Genomic DNA, 15,538 nt, shown 5'->3' on the forward strand with positions numbered 1-15,538 from the left:
CTTGATGTACTGTCTAAAATTTGAGGATAATTTAGCGTAGCGATTTAGTTATAATTTTACACAAATTATTTACTGAAGCGGTTCAAGCACGAGGTTGCAAGTAGCAAAGACACGTTGTAGAATAATATTGGTAGCGTCGTTGAATCGTCGAGGAGCTTGGTGTCGACGTGGCAGCCTTGCTGCATAAAACGAATTTTTCTATTGGCTTAAAAGCGCGCCAACAGGTATCAGTTGATAGCGAGCTCTCTCATAGGCTGACCAATATAACACGAATTTTGTGATTAGTCAGCTTGTAGCGGGTTCTCAGGACGTCTTGACACGATCCTGGGCTAGAAATTGTATGTGCCGGGCCCAAATAGCGAGTGACCCGGCACTATTCTGACCTTCAGTCAGTAGCGAGCTCGGCAACTCCCGAACCGAGCGGAAATGCACGAAGCTTGATTCAAATTAATCAAGCTCGTGACTGAACATATTTATATTGAATTAATATGTAAATTTTAATCTAGTTTTTTCCTTACTATTCCTTATTTAGACTATTTTCAGACTTATTTTCAATCATTTTTAGTCTGTTTTTATTCTTATTTACTTCAAAATCCATTTTTTTCTGTCAATTATTTTTAGTCTGATTTTGATCAATATTCGATCAAAAAAAGATTAAAATTTTTTTTTTATAATTATAATGATAAATAAAAAAACAAAAAATTAATGAAAGTTTGATTTTTTTTACACATTGATATAAAATAATATTTATTTAATAAATAAATTAGATTCAATTAACATATAGACATCACTTAAGAAAAATTTAATTTCATCCTCCTTCTTTTCTCCTGATAGTGCATCCTAGTAACTGAGACTGTTTTGAACATACATTCTGAGAAAAATCAATTATTTTCCTCTGGCTTCTACCTTCAATTCATTCAGTTCCTTATCATCATCTGTTAGATATTTTTATAAATACAGAAATTTATTATTATAAGTTTATATTCAAAATAAAAGAGAATCTTAATTTAAAGAATAAATGGTGAAAGACTTTGCCATTAATGGATGAATTATTCTAAGAAACTCAAAGACTGTGCGACACTGAGTAATCTTAATTTAAAAAAAAAAAATTACGTGACAAATTTTTTTTCAATTCTTTGCTTCAATAAAAGTGTTATATGAAAGCAATAAATTTGAATTCAAAAACTAATAAAAAAAGAAATTAATATTTCCATTTATGGACAAAATTAATTACTACATGATTTATTAAAAATAACAAGAATGAATAAAGTTCAATCAAACTTACTGCTCATGGAAAGTGATTCAGGAGCATCTAGATATAGAGGATTATTTAAATTTTTTTGATATTTAAAACGCGCTGTCGCTATTTCGTATTACAATATCACAGAGGAATATTTTGATACGGTTTTGAATGTCTAAATATTTTTCGACTTTATCCAGTGAATTGAAGAAATTTTTGTTGAGATTTTAACGGCAATTTGACTACTTACGTTAAATATTATTTATATTCTATCAAGACAACTAAAAAATATAGCTCTCAAATAATCATTAACTGTCGACATTTTTAAACAAAAGACACTAAGTAAATAGTAAACAAAAAAAAATTCATTCTAGATCTTAGAATACTTTTTTTATTTGAAACCTTAATTTTTCAGTTAAAAAATAAGATATAAAATAGATTTTAGAAAATATGAAAAAAAAAATGTTAATTAGAGCAATAGTCCCGGATTCATGACTTTTTCACGTCTCTTAATGGTTTTGCTAAAAAATCAGTCAATGGTCTTAAGCTTGTAGAAAATGCATAGAATTACTTTTCAATAATTTTTTTTTTGTATATTCATCTTGAATGACATAAAATTTAAGAAAACATATTAAAAATATGAAAAAAATAGTATGATTATATTAATTTTTCTGTTCGTCCATTGGTACACCAAAACCCATGTAGGAACTTACAAGCTCTGACAACGGGGCTAAGCACGAACCAGGACTGGGTAACCCAGCTCTGGCTCCCCAGTGTCGGCCCTAGCTAAGGCCCAGGACTGGGCAACCTAGCTCTGGCTTCCTAATGTCGGCCCTAGATTAGGTCCAGTCGTGGGCAACCTAGCGCTGGCTTTTCATCCTTGGCCCGAGATTAAACCAGAACTAGTAAGCCCAGCTCTGGCTTCCTAGTGTCGGCCCTAGCTAAGGCCCAGTCCTGGGCAACCTAGCTCTGGCTTCCCAATGTCGTCCCTAGCTTAGGTCCAGTCGTGGGCAACCTAGCGCTGGCTTTCCATCTTGGCCCGAGATTAAACCAGAACTAGTAAGCCCAGCTCATGCTTCCTAGTGTCGGCCCTAGCTAAGCCCCAGTCGTGGGCAACCTAGCGCTGGCTCTCCGCTGTTGGCCCCAAACGAGACCCAGTCATGGGTAACCCTGCTCTAGCTCTTCAATATTGGCCCAAGCTTGAACCAGAACTAGATCACCGAGCTCTGGGTTTCCACGGTAGACCCTAGCTAGGACCCAGCTATGAATAACTTCTACTAACAAATACAAATGAAACATGTATTATTATTATTATTATTATTATTATTATTATTATTATTATTATTATTATTATTATTATTATTATTATTATTATTATTATCATTATTATTATTATTATCATTATTATTATTATTATTATTATTATTATTATTATTATTATTATTATTATTATTATTGTTATTATTATTATTATTATTATTATTATTATTATGTTATATTGTATAATATAATTTGAATCATTGTTAATGATTACATCTGATTAATAATTGTGGAGTGGTGGTTGGTATAATAGTGGTCACTTATATAGTGAACAGCGACCCAATAGGATATCTTTTGAACTATAGTAAAGTTTATTTTGTTGAATGTTATTGTTTTCATGTCTCGTTACTGCTGTAATTACAATGTCAAACGCTTATCGTAAATTAAAAAAACATCGTCTTTTACAGAAAGCTGATGCTCTCTTTCGTGAACAAAATTGTTCAAATGTTTGCGATGAAAGTCAACCTGCTGATAATGATAAGAATAATTCAAGTGAAAATACTGGTTCGAGTGATGTAAGATTTAATGACTCAACAGTGAATAGTGATGTTTGTAACAGTTCAGGCAGTGATAATCAAATTAATTCTCCAAATAATTCAATTCAACTAAGTGATGAAAATAATGAAGAAATAATAAACAATTCTTCCAATAATTTACAACAAAATGTTGAAATTATTGAAGAAGTTCCATCTGAAAAGACATTAGTTGAAAAACTACGCTGTTGGTCATTAAATAATATCAAAATATACCTTGTGAATTTGAGAGAAAAATTTATGACCTTGATCAAGTTTCTAAATGGAAAGCGACGCAATTTCGTTTCTTTTTATTATACATTGGGGCACTAGCTTTCAAAAATGTTTTGAGTGAAAATAAATACAGGCATTTTTTATTATTATATGTACCATGCAGAATCTTAAATGATTATATCAAAGCAGAAGAGTTTGTGGATTATGCTCAAGATCGGTTAAAAGAATTTTTCGAATTATTACCATCAGAATATGGTGATGATTCACAAGTACTCTGCATGCACTATATGATTCATATCCCAGATGACGTTCGCTATTTTAAAGCTCCATTAAGTGAAATATCTGCTTTTTGGGGCGAAAATTATATTGGATTGTTTAAACATTTAGTAAAATCACCGAAACAACCACTTACTCAAATAGCAAATCGTTTGTACGAGTTAGAATCAGATGATAGCATCAAGATAAGAAAAAAAATCTTGTGCAAATGCAAGTATGAATCATCTACTGATTTATTTGAGTATAATGAGCAACAATATTTTAGAATTAAAGAAATTCAATTACGCGGAATTACACTTTCTTGTTGTTCTCCAAACAATGTCATACAACTGAAGAGTGGTAAAATATTTATGATTAATAGCTTATTAAATGTGAATAAAAATTGCTTAATAGAAGAAAATATTGACAATTTGTTTATATATGGTGTCTTAGAAAATCACAGAAAAGAAGCATTTGATTTTCCCACTTCATCAATAGATGTTGGTGTATTGGAAATAATTTCATGGAAACAGGATAATATAATAATAAAAATGGAAGATGTGCAACGAAAATGTATGCTATTACATATAAATAATAGACAGTACGCAATAACACTACTACATTAATTTAGTTATCACAAACAGAAACTATGGAATAATTACACTTAAAAAGTTTCATTAGAAACATATAAATCAATTTTTTAATTTTGAAATTTTCATAAGCGTTTATATACTTCAAAACATAATTTTATTTGCAATTACATTTAAATAAAATGTTTTTTTTATTGACAGAAAATTTATGTAGATAATAGAACGCGAGTTCTACACATATAATCCTATTCTATAGTTCTGATAAGTTAACTTAAAAATTTAGTTTTATTTCGTTAATTTCATTATTTTTCTGATCAATTTTTTTTTCATTAATCAAAATTTTATTTGAATTTTTTTAATTTAATACAAAAATATTTAATATTTTCTAAGAAACTTAACTTAATAAAAAAAAAATATTTTAAATTAATACAAAAATATTTATATTTCTGTAAATAAAAATTATTATTTTATATTTTTTTGTGTTATTTTATTTCCGGTGAAGTGACAAAGTCGATCCATATACTATGCATCAATAGTCAGCTTAGTAAAATAACGACTTTATGTTTGAACTATAGACACGTGTTTTATTTAGTATACAACTGAACCTGCGTGAACTTGTCTCTAGTGTTTTGTTTAAGTAAGTTGATCTTAAATAACAGTTTTTGTATTCAGTCACGTCTGAGTACTTGTCGTGAACAGTACCTTTGTGATTTTTATTGAGAATAATTTATGAATTATGTCGGATTATGAACCTAATTATGCTGTGGTAGAGTTTCTTGACGAACTCGTAAAGTCCAAAAAATGTGTGGAATTAGTGCCAATTTCATGGTTACGTGATGATGACATGTGTTACTATCCTGATAAGAAAAACTATAAATATATTAAGCAATTGGTACAACAACAACGTGCACCTGAGAAAAATTGGACATTGTATGAGGTTTCTATTCTTTCAACAACTGGTAAGTAGTAACATACATTATTTATTATTAATATAATATTTAAAGCAGTGTCATATGCCGTAAAATTTAAATAATGCCAAGTTAATAGATAAAAATCCGTTGAAATTAATTAAATAATATAGCACATAACTTAGTTTCAAAACAGTGAAGTTATCATTATAGAAATCATTATCGTTTTAACGTAATTCTAATATAACTTTTAATTTATACTTAAAATAATTGATATCCGTTATGAATTATATTACTATTATACACTGGATTTCTAATTCATTAGATTTATCTTGTTATTAATATGTCTTTTGATTTTTAATTAACGTTTTCATTAATTTTTTCGACTTTTCAGATGATTATGATCAAGGAATTAGACGATTAAAAAGATCATTAAAAACAAAAAATGTTAATACTTCAGAAGATAGTGAATCACAGTCAATGAAAAGTAAAGAACCCATAGTACTGAAATCTTCGGCTGTGACCAAAGCTTTGTCAACGTCGCGTCCATTATTTAAGAAAACGACGTTAAGACAAATGAAAGAGAAAGTATTCATGTCAGAGGAAGATGATGAGTCCCACGATGAAGAAAGAAGTAGCAACGGTGAGAAAAGAGATGAGAATGACGGTATTAATGTTGAAGCTAATTCACCCGAGCCATTATCACAGACAAATTCTAATAAAGGTAATTCATAAACATTGTTAATCAATAAATGTTAGTGGGAAATTAATCCCTTTTTTCTATTGTTTAACTTATTTATTAATTATCTAAATGATCTGAAATAAAATTGAATTAGTATTCTAGTTTAAGTTAATTTGTAAGGAGGATGAATGGGTGAATTAGGTAGTATTAAATAAAAGTCGTGATTGGGTATCAAATTGAAGGATATATTTGGACCCAAAAATTTTGTAGCAATGACAAGTGCGCGATCTCCATCCGCGTTTTTGAAAGTCTTCGATTGATTTGGGAAACCGGTAAAGGTCCGTTTGTTAGCATTACTATTTTTTGTGTTGGACGCGGATTTAGTGTGCATACGCGAGATTGTTGCTTCCAAAAATTTAAACATATCCTCGACAGTGGGGGAATCGTCTGGTTTGAGAGTATCCTGCCATTTTTCTGAAACGGAATCGGGTAAAATTCTTTCGAGATGCCAGATAAAGCAATCATGAGCTGGTTGGCTTCCGAGAGTTTCGAGGGATGTCAAATTCTGTCTGACTGTGTTCAATATGTGTCCAAGGGTGGCTGGGTTGGCCGTTTCCGGTTTTTTGAGCTCAAATATTGCACCGATGTGTTTGTTTCTCAACACCCGTTTTAATTCATACGTTCCTTTCAGGATGGTCCAAGCCACCTGGTAATTTTCATCCGAGGCCTGTAAATGTATAATCCGTTGCGCGGCTTCCCCCTTCACGCACGTTTTCAAATATTGAAATTTTACAATATTGGCGATATCGTCACGTTTGTCAATAATACCCCGAAAGAGATTTGAAAAAGATATCCACTCGTTATAGTCACCCGAGAAGGTAGGTAGTTGTGGGACTGGTAGTTTTTGTAAAGTTTGTTTTTCAGTTTGAGTCGTATTCCCTATAGTCGTGCTGTTGTGTGCTGGAACTTCTGCCTCATCGGGCGTGAGATGTTCTTCAAGTCCATAATACGCGTTTGATACTTGATCGAAATGTTCGGACTCGTCGGATGTCGGTTGAGCCTCGATCAATTCATTGACGAGTTCTTCATATTCGCGAAACAAGGGTTTAACTCGTTCGAATCGTAATGATGCTTGTAGATCAGATATTTGCTGGGCATTCACCAAACCGGCTATTTTGTTTAAATACCGTGTTAAGATATTACGTTTTTTCACGATCAGTGCGAGGTTTACGTCTATTATCGGTGGTTCTGACATTTTGAATAATTAGATAAAATTGAAGTATCGGGTATTGAGATGTAACACAACCGGCAATAAGAGAACTGAAAGAAATTCAACTGAGTGACTCGCAAATCACCGAAATTGAGCGACAAGATCACTCAATTGAAGTAATCCCAAGAATCAAACAATCCAATTCCTCAATTAATCGCGAATAAATTAAAAGATAGTTAATTACTGTAATCGAGTGACCTCGATGATCACGACAATCCAATGATCCTCAGATTAAATAATTGATAGGATCAGAATAGTCAATCGATTCAGAAATTTCAAATTTAGCTAACAATTCAATTAAATTGAGATTTCGAAGACTTGAACAATTCACCGATCGCAACAGTTGAAAGTCTTGCGACAAACCACTGATGTAATCTCAGAATTGCACAACTCAATTCGAAATGGACAAATAATAAAATAAAATTCAAAGTATATTTAAATGAATAAGATAAATAAAATAAACTAAATAATTATTTGACAGAAAATTAGATATACTACCAATAGTGTTAAATAAAATGTGAACTTAGCTCGGTATCACTGCAGACGATCCTCCAGATGCGGCGGTGTCAACGGTCGGTACTAAATGATGTGTTGAATCAATCTGTTAGCTACGCTTGGTAATTGAAGTTTATTGGTGTATGTTTAAATTGTCCAATCGAGTTACCTCACAGGAGGCACCAAAATGTTAGTGGGAAATTAATCCCTTTTTTCTATTGTTTAACTTATTTATTAATTATCTAAATGATCTGAAATAAAATTGAATTGGTATTCTAGTTTAAGTTAATTTGTAAGGAGGATGAATGGGTGAATTAGGTAGTATTAAATAAAAGTCGTGATTGGGTATCAAATTGAAGGATATATTTGGACCCAAAAAGTTAGGGAAAGCACTACGGCATAAAACCCTTTGAAGAAGTTACAATGAACGGTATGAAAATATTGATATCAGAAGGATGATGATAACTCGTTGAACAATTGACACAAGAACAACGTATATGTATAAGTGTATGCGTGTTAGATGTATGTATGAACGTATACAGTTAGGTATTACGCGATGCTGGATCGTCGTATTGCGTTGTAAGAATTATATGCAAGATATACACGTCTGTATATAAGCAAGAATTCCAATTGTCCGCTGGGGAACAATTGGATAATATTTGGTACTAGAGACCGTTTAATTGATGAAAGCTTTGAATATATGTATGCGCAGAGGCGAGATTACCGACGGATCAGATCGGTCTTACGATTCGAATCGCGCAGAATGCTGATAGCTTGCAGTTAGCTTGTAGAATTTGGAAATTCAATGTTATTGCCGATGGACAATGTGATGCGACTAGTCGTTGAATGGAATGATGTCTAGATCAAATCTATTGAATTAGATTACTTAGTTATGTTCGTGACAGAGACGAATATTTACTGCAGTTAATTGAATCTGATCAATTAGAATTGACCGATTATTAGTTGGCGACTAGGCCGTTACTTGAATGTATATTGAACTTAAGTAATTGATCACGGATGAATATTCATTAACAATGATAATAATGACGAACGCGGGAAATTTCACCTCAAGATATACTGAAATGTTTAATAATAATGAATGATGTATAATTATTAACTAGTCACTGTTAATTGTATTGTTGTTATTTAATATTAATATTAATATTAATATTAATATTAATATTAATATTAAATGCCGAACACAATTAAATTGACTAATCAATGAAACACGAAAGGAATCCCGGGTTGAATGGGTCGGACCCACGCGTAACAGGTTCCGACTTGTTTTAAATACGACGCAGTAACCACGGAAATTTGAGATTGACAAAAATATGGGTTAATTTTTATGAAATAAGTCCAATTAATACCTGGATGATGTCAAGGAATACTTATCTCTTTACGATGCAGTTAAATTATAACAGATAATTAATTTATTTAATGAAATTAGAATTGTTAGCTTGAGAATTATAGCCAAAATGCTCACAGTGTGTGCGCTCGGTAGTAAGACTCGTAGTCAACTGATGCAGAAAAACGCGGTGACACCGGTGCGTTGGTTCGACCAAACGGAAAAATCAGACAACCGTGCGACAGAGAGATGCTGAAGGCATAAGTGCGACGATGAGACATAGCGAAACCGAAGCTATAATGAGCGCGCGCGTTTGCGGTGCGACTCGACGTGGTGGTGAATTTAAATTACGTACCGCCAGGTGGTGACTCTTTTAAATGTTTTGGAATTTTACGTTAATAAGATGACAATTAACATCAGACTTCCGTTATCGACGGAACAATAAATTATAATTATTTAGGATAAAATTAGGTAATCGTCAGTCCTCACTTCATTTAGATATAATTTGATAGATCAAGATATAATTTCATTTAAAAATATTAGATTAAAAAAATCATCATTTATTAAATATTTATTAAAGAAATTTTTAGCGTTTAAAATAAAAACCTCTAGAACTTGATTTTAAATTTCATTGATTGAAAAATTAATTTAATTAGAAAAATTTATTTTTATAAATAAAAACAAAAAGTTCAAAGATAATTAAATCAAAATAAAAATAATTTATATTACTTAAAAAAAATTAAGTTTAGAAATTTCTGGTGCTCAAACTAAAATTTTATTTATTGATACAGTACTTTTATTATATAAATTTATTTTTATAAAAAAAAAATTATTAATATAATTAAAAAAAAAATTTTTTACTTATAATTCAAAAAACATTAAATTGAAAAATAACCAATTTTCAAATTACAATCTTATTTATTGATGAATTTTTGTTATTCAATAAAAAAATTATTTGATGATGAAGTTATCTTTGATTTTATATTTTTTAACCAAAAAATGTTCATTCAACAAATTATTTTATAGCAAAATAGGCATTTTTTATGTTATTTATTAAAGTTTTTAACTAAAAACAAATTTTAACTTCAATATTTCTAATTTGAAACTGAAATTTTATTGATAATTTAATTTTTATACAATAAATTTATTCTTGTAAGCAAAAAAATTATTTGTTGAATTTTTTTCGTCAAACTGAAATTATTAAAATTAAATTTAATTAAAAAATTTTTAATTAACAAACTAAAATTTAATTTGTAGAACAATTAATTTCATTGAAACATTGTTATAGATTCAGCAGATTTATTGGAAGCCTTAAACGATTTAAAAAAATGTTTCCAATCAGAGATAAACAAGATGAAGAAAAGCATCATGTATGAATTAAAACAGAATCTAGATGAAATGAAGTCAATAGCTGTAACCCAGCATCCTCATGACTCTGACCGACCGCATTATTGGCAAGTCATTGGTACAGACTTACCATTTAACAATTTAACTGAATTTTTAGAGTTTGAGACAAGTTTAGAATCTGATGAATCCACACAAAATGCGTTGGTATGCACTATATTTTTTACTTATAGAATAAGAGTAAACTATTTTATTTTGTATTATTTAAATACTCATTTATTGTATAATTTATAGAAAGATGTTTTTCGAGTCGCTACTGTTGGATCGAATAATTATATCAATGATGTTGCCGCAATCATAAAAAAAATAATTACCAAAGATGTTCAACTGAAATACAGCGGTTGTGGTAGAAAGGTTCAGGAAGTTGGAAAGCGCAGCTTTCAAAATACTCGAGTATTCAAATTCATGAGCGGTATGTTGATAATGAAAAGAAAATTTTTTTTATCTTAAGCAACACAATTTTAAAATTTTCTAGTTGAATTAACGTTATATTTTCAGATTTTCTGATTCAGAAGTATGAAAAAAGTGGGGAGAAATTAAAAATACTTACGGCTGTAAGTAATTTCTTATCAGGCGCAAAAGACAGAGAAGATGGTCGAGCACAGCGCGAAAGGAAACCGCAAAATAATCAACCAGAAATTATTTGATAATATTTAAATACCCTATTACTTAGCCTATGATACGTGAACATTCTATTTACATTATTATTCTATTCCTATTATTATTTTTAATATAACTATTACTATTCTTACTATTATCATTACTGTTCCAAGCAATAAATATTTAAATGGAATTTATATTTATAGATTCATAATAAAAAAATGGATTCATAACAAACTATTACGTATATCTATGTTCGATCCTATCATTAATCTTTTTTAACAGAGTCCAGTCTCATACTCCGAGAGTATGATTCAACCTTGGTCTATGGTGGTACTAGATAACGATAATCTAAGCCTTGGGTTGCCTTGGTAGAACTAGGGAACGATAATTGGGGACTAAGTCTCAGAGACACGACTGGTCCAGTCTGGTATTTCAAGCTTGGTCCAATCTTGTATTTCAAGCTTGGCCCAGTCTTGTATTCCAAGCATGGCCCAGTCTTGATAGCCAAGCCAGGTCCCCAGTTATCATTCCCTAGTAACGCTGGAAACGGTCCAAGATTGGTTTACAAGCTTGGACCAAGGTAAAACAGCTTAGTGCCAAGCTCATGCCTAGGCTGGGCCCGTCGTAATTTCCTACCTGGGAATGAACCCGTGCCCAGTACCGGAACAGCCGATCATATTATCGATAGACATTAACGGTGAGTTTAATTGACTGGCTAAATCAAGTACAATATTAATTATTACTGGAGCCCTAATATTTAATGCAGTATGTATAATTGTTAGAAAAAATAGATTAAGTATAGATAAACTCTAATTTAAATCATAAAGAATAAATTTTTGTTCTTAGTTTCTTTCTTTTAATGATTTTTCTAGTATAACCTCAAATGATTTATTTTGTTTCTATTCTTTAATTCAAAATATTTATTCTCATTTAATATTCAATCATTTCAAAATTTTAAATACCTTTTACATTATGGGTGTGATATAGCAGACATCAGACAAATTTAAAATTCTTAATGAATCGAGTAAATAATTGATAATACAAAATTTAAAAAAATGCAAATTCAAAAAATTTTGAAATTAATAGTGCTTTTCTGTAAATATTATTATTTTAATTACTTATTTATTTATAATTTTAAAGTTCTCTGATGTCTGCTACATTCATACTCGTTTTACATTAATATTATTTAATAATAATTAATATTTTCACCACGAATAAATGCGAAAAATAACTTGTTTAATTTACTGTTCCGGTATTAGGACAACCGAATTCCCGTATTGGGACAAGGCTATTACAGCGTTCCGGTATTGGGTCTTTTAAGTGTCATAGAAAAAATTTTTTTTTTCATATTAAATTAAAGAAAAATGACCTTACTTGATTATTTTTAAATTTGTAAATGTCTATTCTATATGATGTAATAAATCATTTTGGTTTATAATTTATTTGAATATTTTTAAAACGATACAAATCAGTCATATACCCTTCGTCGTTCCGGTATTGAGACATTTACCTTAAGACCACGATTTAATCGAGTTTTGACCTTGCACAATTTCAGAACCAAATGTTTTCTAAGTTCCGGAATTAATCACACACACACACACACACAGACACACACACACACACACACACACACACACACCGATCCAAAAACATGCACGCAAAAATTGATACAAACATGCTCTCGCACACACACATCCGAACACAGGAACGCATACATTTACACACACGCACACACACACACACACACTCACCGATCCGAAAACACGCACGCAAAAATTGGTACAAACATGCTCTCGCACACACACATCCGAACACAGGAACGCATACATTTACACACACGGACATAATCACACACACACACACACACACACACACACACACACACACACACACACACCGATCCGAAAACACGCACGCAAAAATTGGTACAAACATGCTCTCGCACACACACATCCGAACACAGGAACGCATACATTTACACACACGGACATAATCACACACACACACACACACACACCGATCCGAAAACACGCACGCACAAATTGGTACAAACATGCTTTCGCACTCACACATCCGAACACACGAACGCATATATTTACGAACACGCACATACTAACTCACACACACACACACACAGATCCGAAACCACGCGCATATTTGCGCACACACGCACTCGCACACACACAGCTTAATAGTTTAAAAAAACTTTTAATTCACTCTGCATACGAAGTGATTTCTTTTAAAACTCCGGAACTCCGAGTGGCAGAGTGAATTCGGATTAACATTAAATCCGAATTCATTCTTGTTTTTTGACAGTGTATCATTACAGAAGTATATTAATAATATTAACGAGCGACCAACAGTTATGACATGATTGTCTGAATATTACATCAAAAATTACACAGAAAGAAATGATTTTTTGGCGTGAATAATTTCTATTTGCCCTAAGACATTTTAGGCTAAAAAAATTTCAAATCAAAATTTCCTTGGAGCGAGAAAAAGTTTTCTTTAGTTAAGAAAAAATTTTTCGCGGCGAGAGAATATTTCTTGGCGCGAAACAATTTAGTTGAGTCCTGAAAGATTTTTTTTTTTTTTCATTTTATAGTAGAAAATTTTTTTTGCGCCAAAAAGTCATTTTTTTTTGTATATTATATATAATTTAAATTTAACTGTTTATTTAATTAGACAAAAATTGAATTAGACAAATCAATTATTAACATGCGAACTTATTCATTTTGTACATTGAACAATCACGAGATTCTTTAAAAAAAATCTACACACGGTCAAATTTTTTTCTGACAATTGATTTTTTAAAAAGTTTAACAAAAAAAAAATTTTAAATAACCTTTAATTATATTTACAAAAGTTATTTTTGTATGTTTAAAAACCATTTAGAATAAAAAATTTTTTTTAAATAAAATTTTGAAAGTACCCCATTTTGTCCTCCTAAATATACTGTAAAATTAAATAAATATAAGTATTGTATAATTACCTTCAACCCCAATCTTCGACGGTATGCAGTCTTGATCTCAATAAATAAATAGTAACTTAAATATAGTAAATTAAAATTATTTAAAAATAAATTAATATTAATTAAAACTAATTAGAATTAAATAATAAATTTAACGGAGCGCCATCTGGGCAAGCAAAGCGTGCAGACGTATTGTTAATTGGTGTGTACTTTTTGCGGTATAATTGTGGTGTTTGGTGGAATCATAAATTTAAAAAAGATAGAATCATTTGCAAATAAAGTCGGTGTTTAACTGGAAAGGTGTAAATAGTCGACAAAAAGAATCAGGGTACAGCTGTATCATGCAGAAGCCGGCTAACCTAGAAGGGGGAACGCCAGGTGCAACGAAGGGCCAGAGAGGTGTGGAGACGAGGGGGAAGGTGGGAGAAAGCGGCAGCCCATGGGCGGGAAATGATAACGTGATCACACAGGAGGAATACGACAAGTGGGATGAGGAGTGGTGCAGTGAGTCGGAAGATAGTGGAAAAGGTGAAGCAAGCGAAGTGGGTGGCGCGGAATCCGAGCCGAAAGCGGAAAAAATCGTGAAAAAAAGAGGAAGACCAGTAGGAAGTGGAAAAAAGGCGGTCAAATGGAAGGTAGATAAGACAAAAAATATTAAAAATTTTTTCCAGCTGTCGGTAAAAGAGAGTGCAGGTTCACCTACGAAGGAGGGGCTGGAGAGAATAACAAGAACCAAGAGCCAGACTAATGTTGGAGTGGGGCAAAGGGGCAGAGGAGAGGGTCTGTTGACAAGCAATGATGACAGAGAGTCCTTCAAGGTAGCGGACAGATTGAGCAGAACTCCGACGGGCAAAGAGATGAAGAGAAATGAGAAGGAAGAAGAAGAAAAAGGTAACCAAGAATTTGAAAAAGAAAGCGGGGCAGAAAATAAAAAGAAAAATGAATATGAAATGAAAAAAAAAAGGATGAGAAAAATAATAATAGAAACGGAAACGAAAGTGAAAACGAAAATGAAAAGGAAAAAGAAAAAGAACAAGTGGCAGAGCAAGGGGGGGAAGGAAACTGGTTCCGAGAGGTTGTGACGACTGGGCCCGTCAACGAGAGGCAGAGGGTGGAGGCGGAAAGAACGGGATGGGAGGAAGACGGGAAGGCGTTAAAGGAGTTGGAAGCAGCGACATGCGCGGGATGTGATTGTAAATGCTGCAAAAATATGAAAGCTAAATTGGAGCAGATAGAACGGAAGTGGCTGGGGAAGCTTGAGGAGATGAAAGAAGACCTACTAGATGCGCTGGATGACATCAAAGAAAAGAAGAAGAAGGATTCGAGGATAAAGGATGTGAACAGCGAGGTAGAGTGTGGGTGGGTGGAGGCGGATATAGAATCTGAAGAAGAGGTGAAAAACAAAAAAAAGGTATTGGTGAAAAGAAAGCAGAAGAAAAAAGGAGCAGCAGTAGGGAGCAGTGGCAGAGGAGAGGCCACTACAACAAGAGATAAGGAGAAAGAGGTATGCATAAATCTGGAGGAAAGGCTGAGCTGGGAAAGCAGTGACGAAAGAGATATACTACCGAAGGGCAAGAATAGCAAGACATACAGCGTGGCGTTGGGTGGGGATGGAAAAGCAAAAGGCAGTAGCTCTGAAGCGAGAGAGTCAGTAAAATCGAGTTGCTCAAAAAACAACAAGGAAATACAAAGCCAGCACGGTACCCACC

General features: G+C 32.2%; 1 protein-coding gene across 1 annotated transcript; it reads left to right on the plus strand.

Annotated features, from left to right (window-relative positions):
* Window positions 1-4,887: 4,887 nt before the first annotated feature.
* Window positions 4,888-10,902, plus strand: LOC103576268 (uncharacterized). Its single transcript, XM_008556419.1, has 5 exons — window positions 4,888-5,110; window positions 5,454-5,783; window positions 10,140-10,402; window positions 10,490-10,667; window positions 10,754-10,902. Exons 1-5 carry the CDS (start codon window positions 4,888-4,890, stop codon window positions 10,900-10,902), a joined length of 1,143 nt encoding a protein of 380 aa, XP_008554641.1.
* The last annotated feature ends 4,636 nt before the right edge of the window (window positions 10,903-15,538 follow it).

Source organism: Microplitis demolitor, chromosome 8 (assembly GCF_026212275.2).
Source record: "Microplitis demolitor isolate Queensland-Clemson2020A chromosome 8, iyMicDemo2.1a, whole genome shotgun sequence".
Taxonomy (NCBI): Eukaryota; Metazoa; Arthropoda; class Insecta; order Hymenoptera; family Braconidae; genus Microplitis; species Microplitis demolitor.

Bases quoted from the DNA above. Each gene is read 5' to 3' on its own strand.
- LOC103576268 (XM_008556419.1), top strand. From the start codon at position 4,888: ATGTCGGATTATGAACCTAATTATGCTGTGGTAGAGTTTCTTGACGAA. The intron at 5,784-10,139 runs GTAATTCATAAA...ACATTGTTATAG, and splicing joins ACAGACAAATTCTAATAAAG to ATTCAGCAGATTTATTGGAA. The intron at 10,403-10,489 runs GTATGCACTATA...TATAATTTATAG, and splicing joins AATCCACACAAAATGCGTTG to AAAGATGTTTTTCGAGTCGC.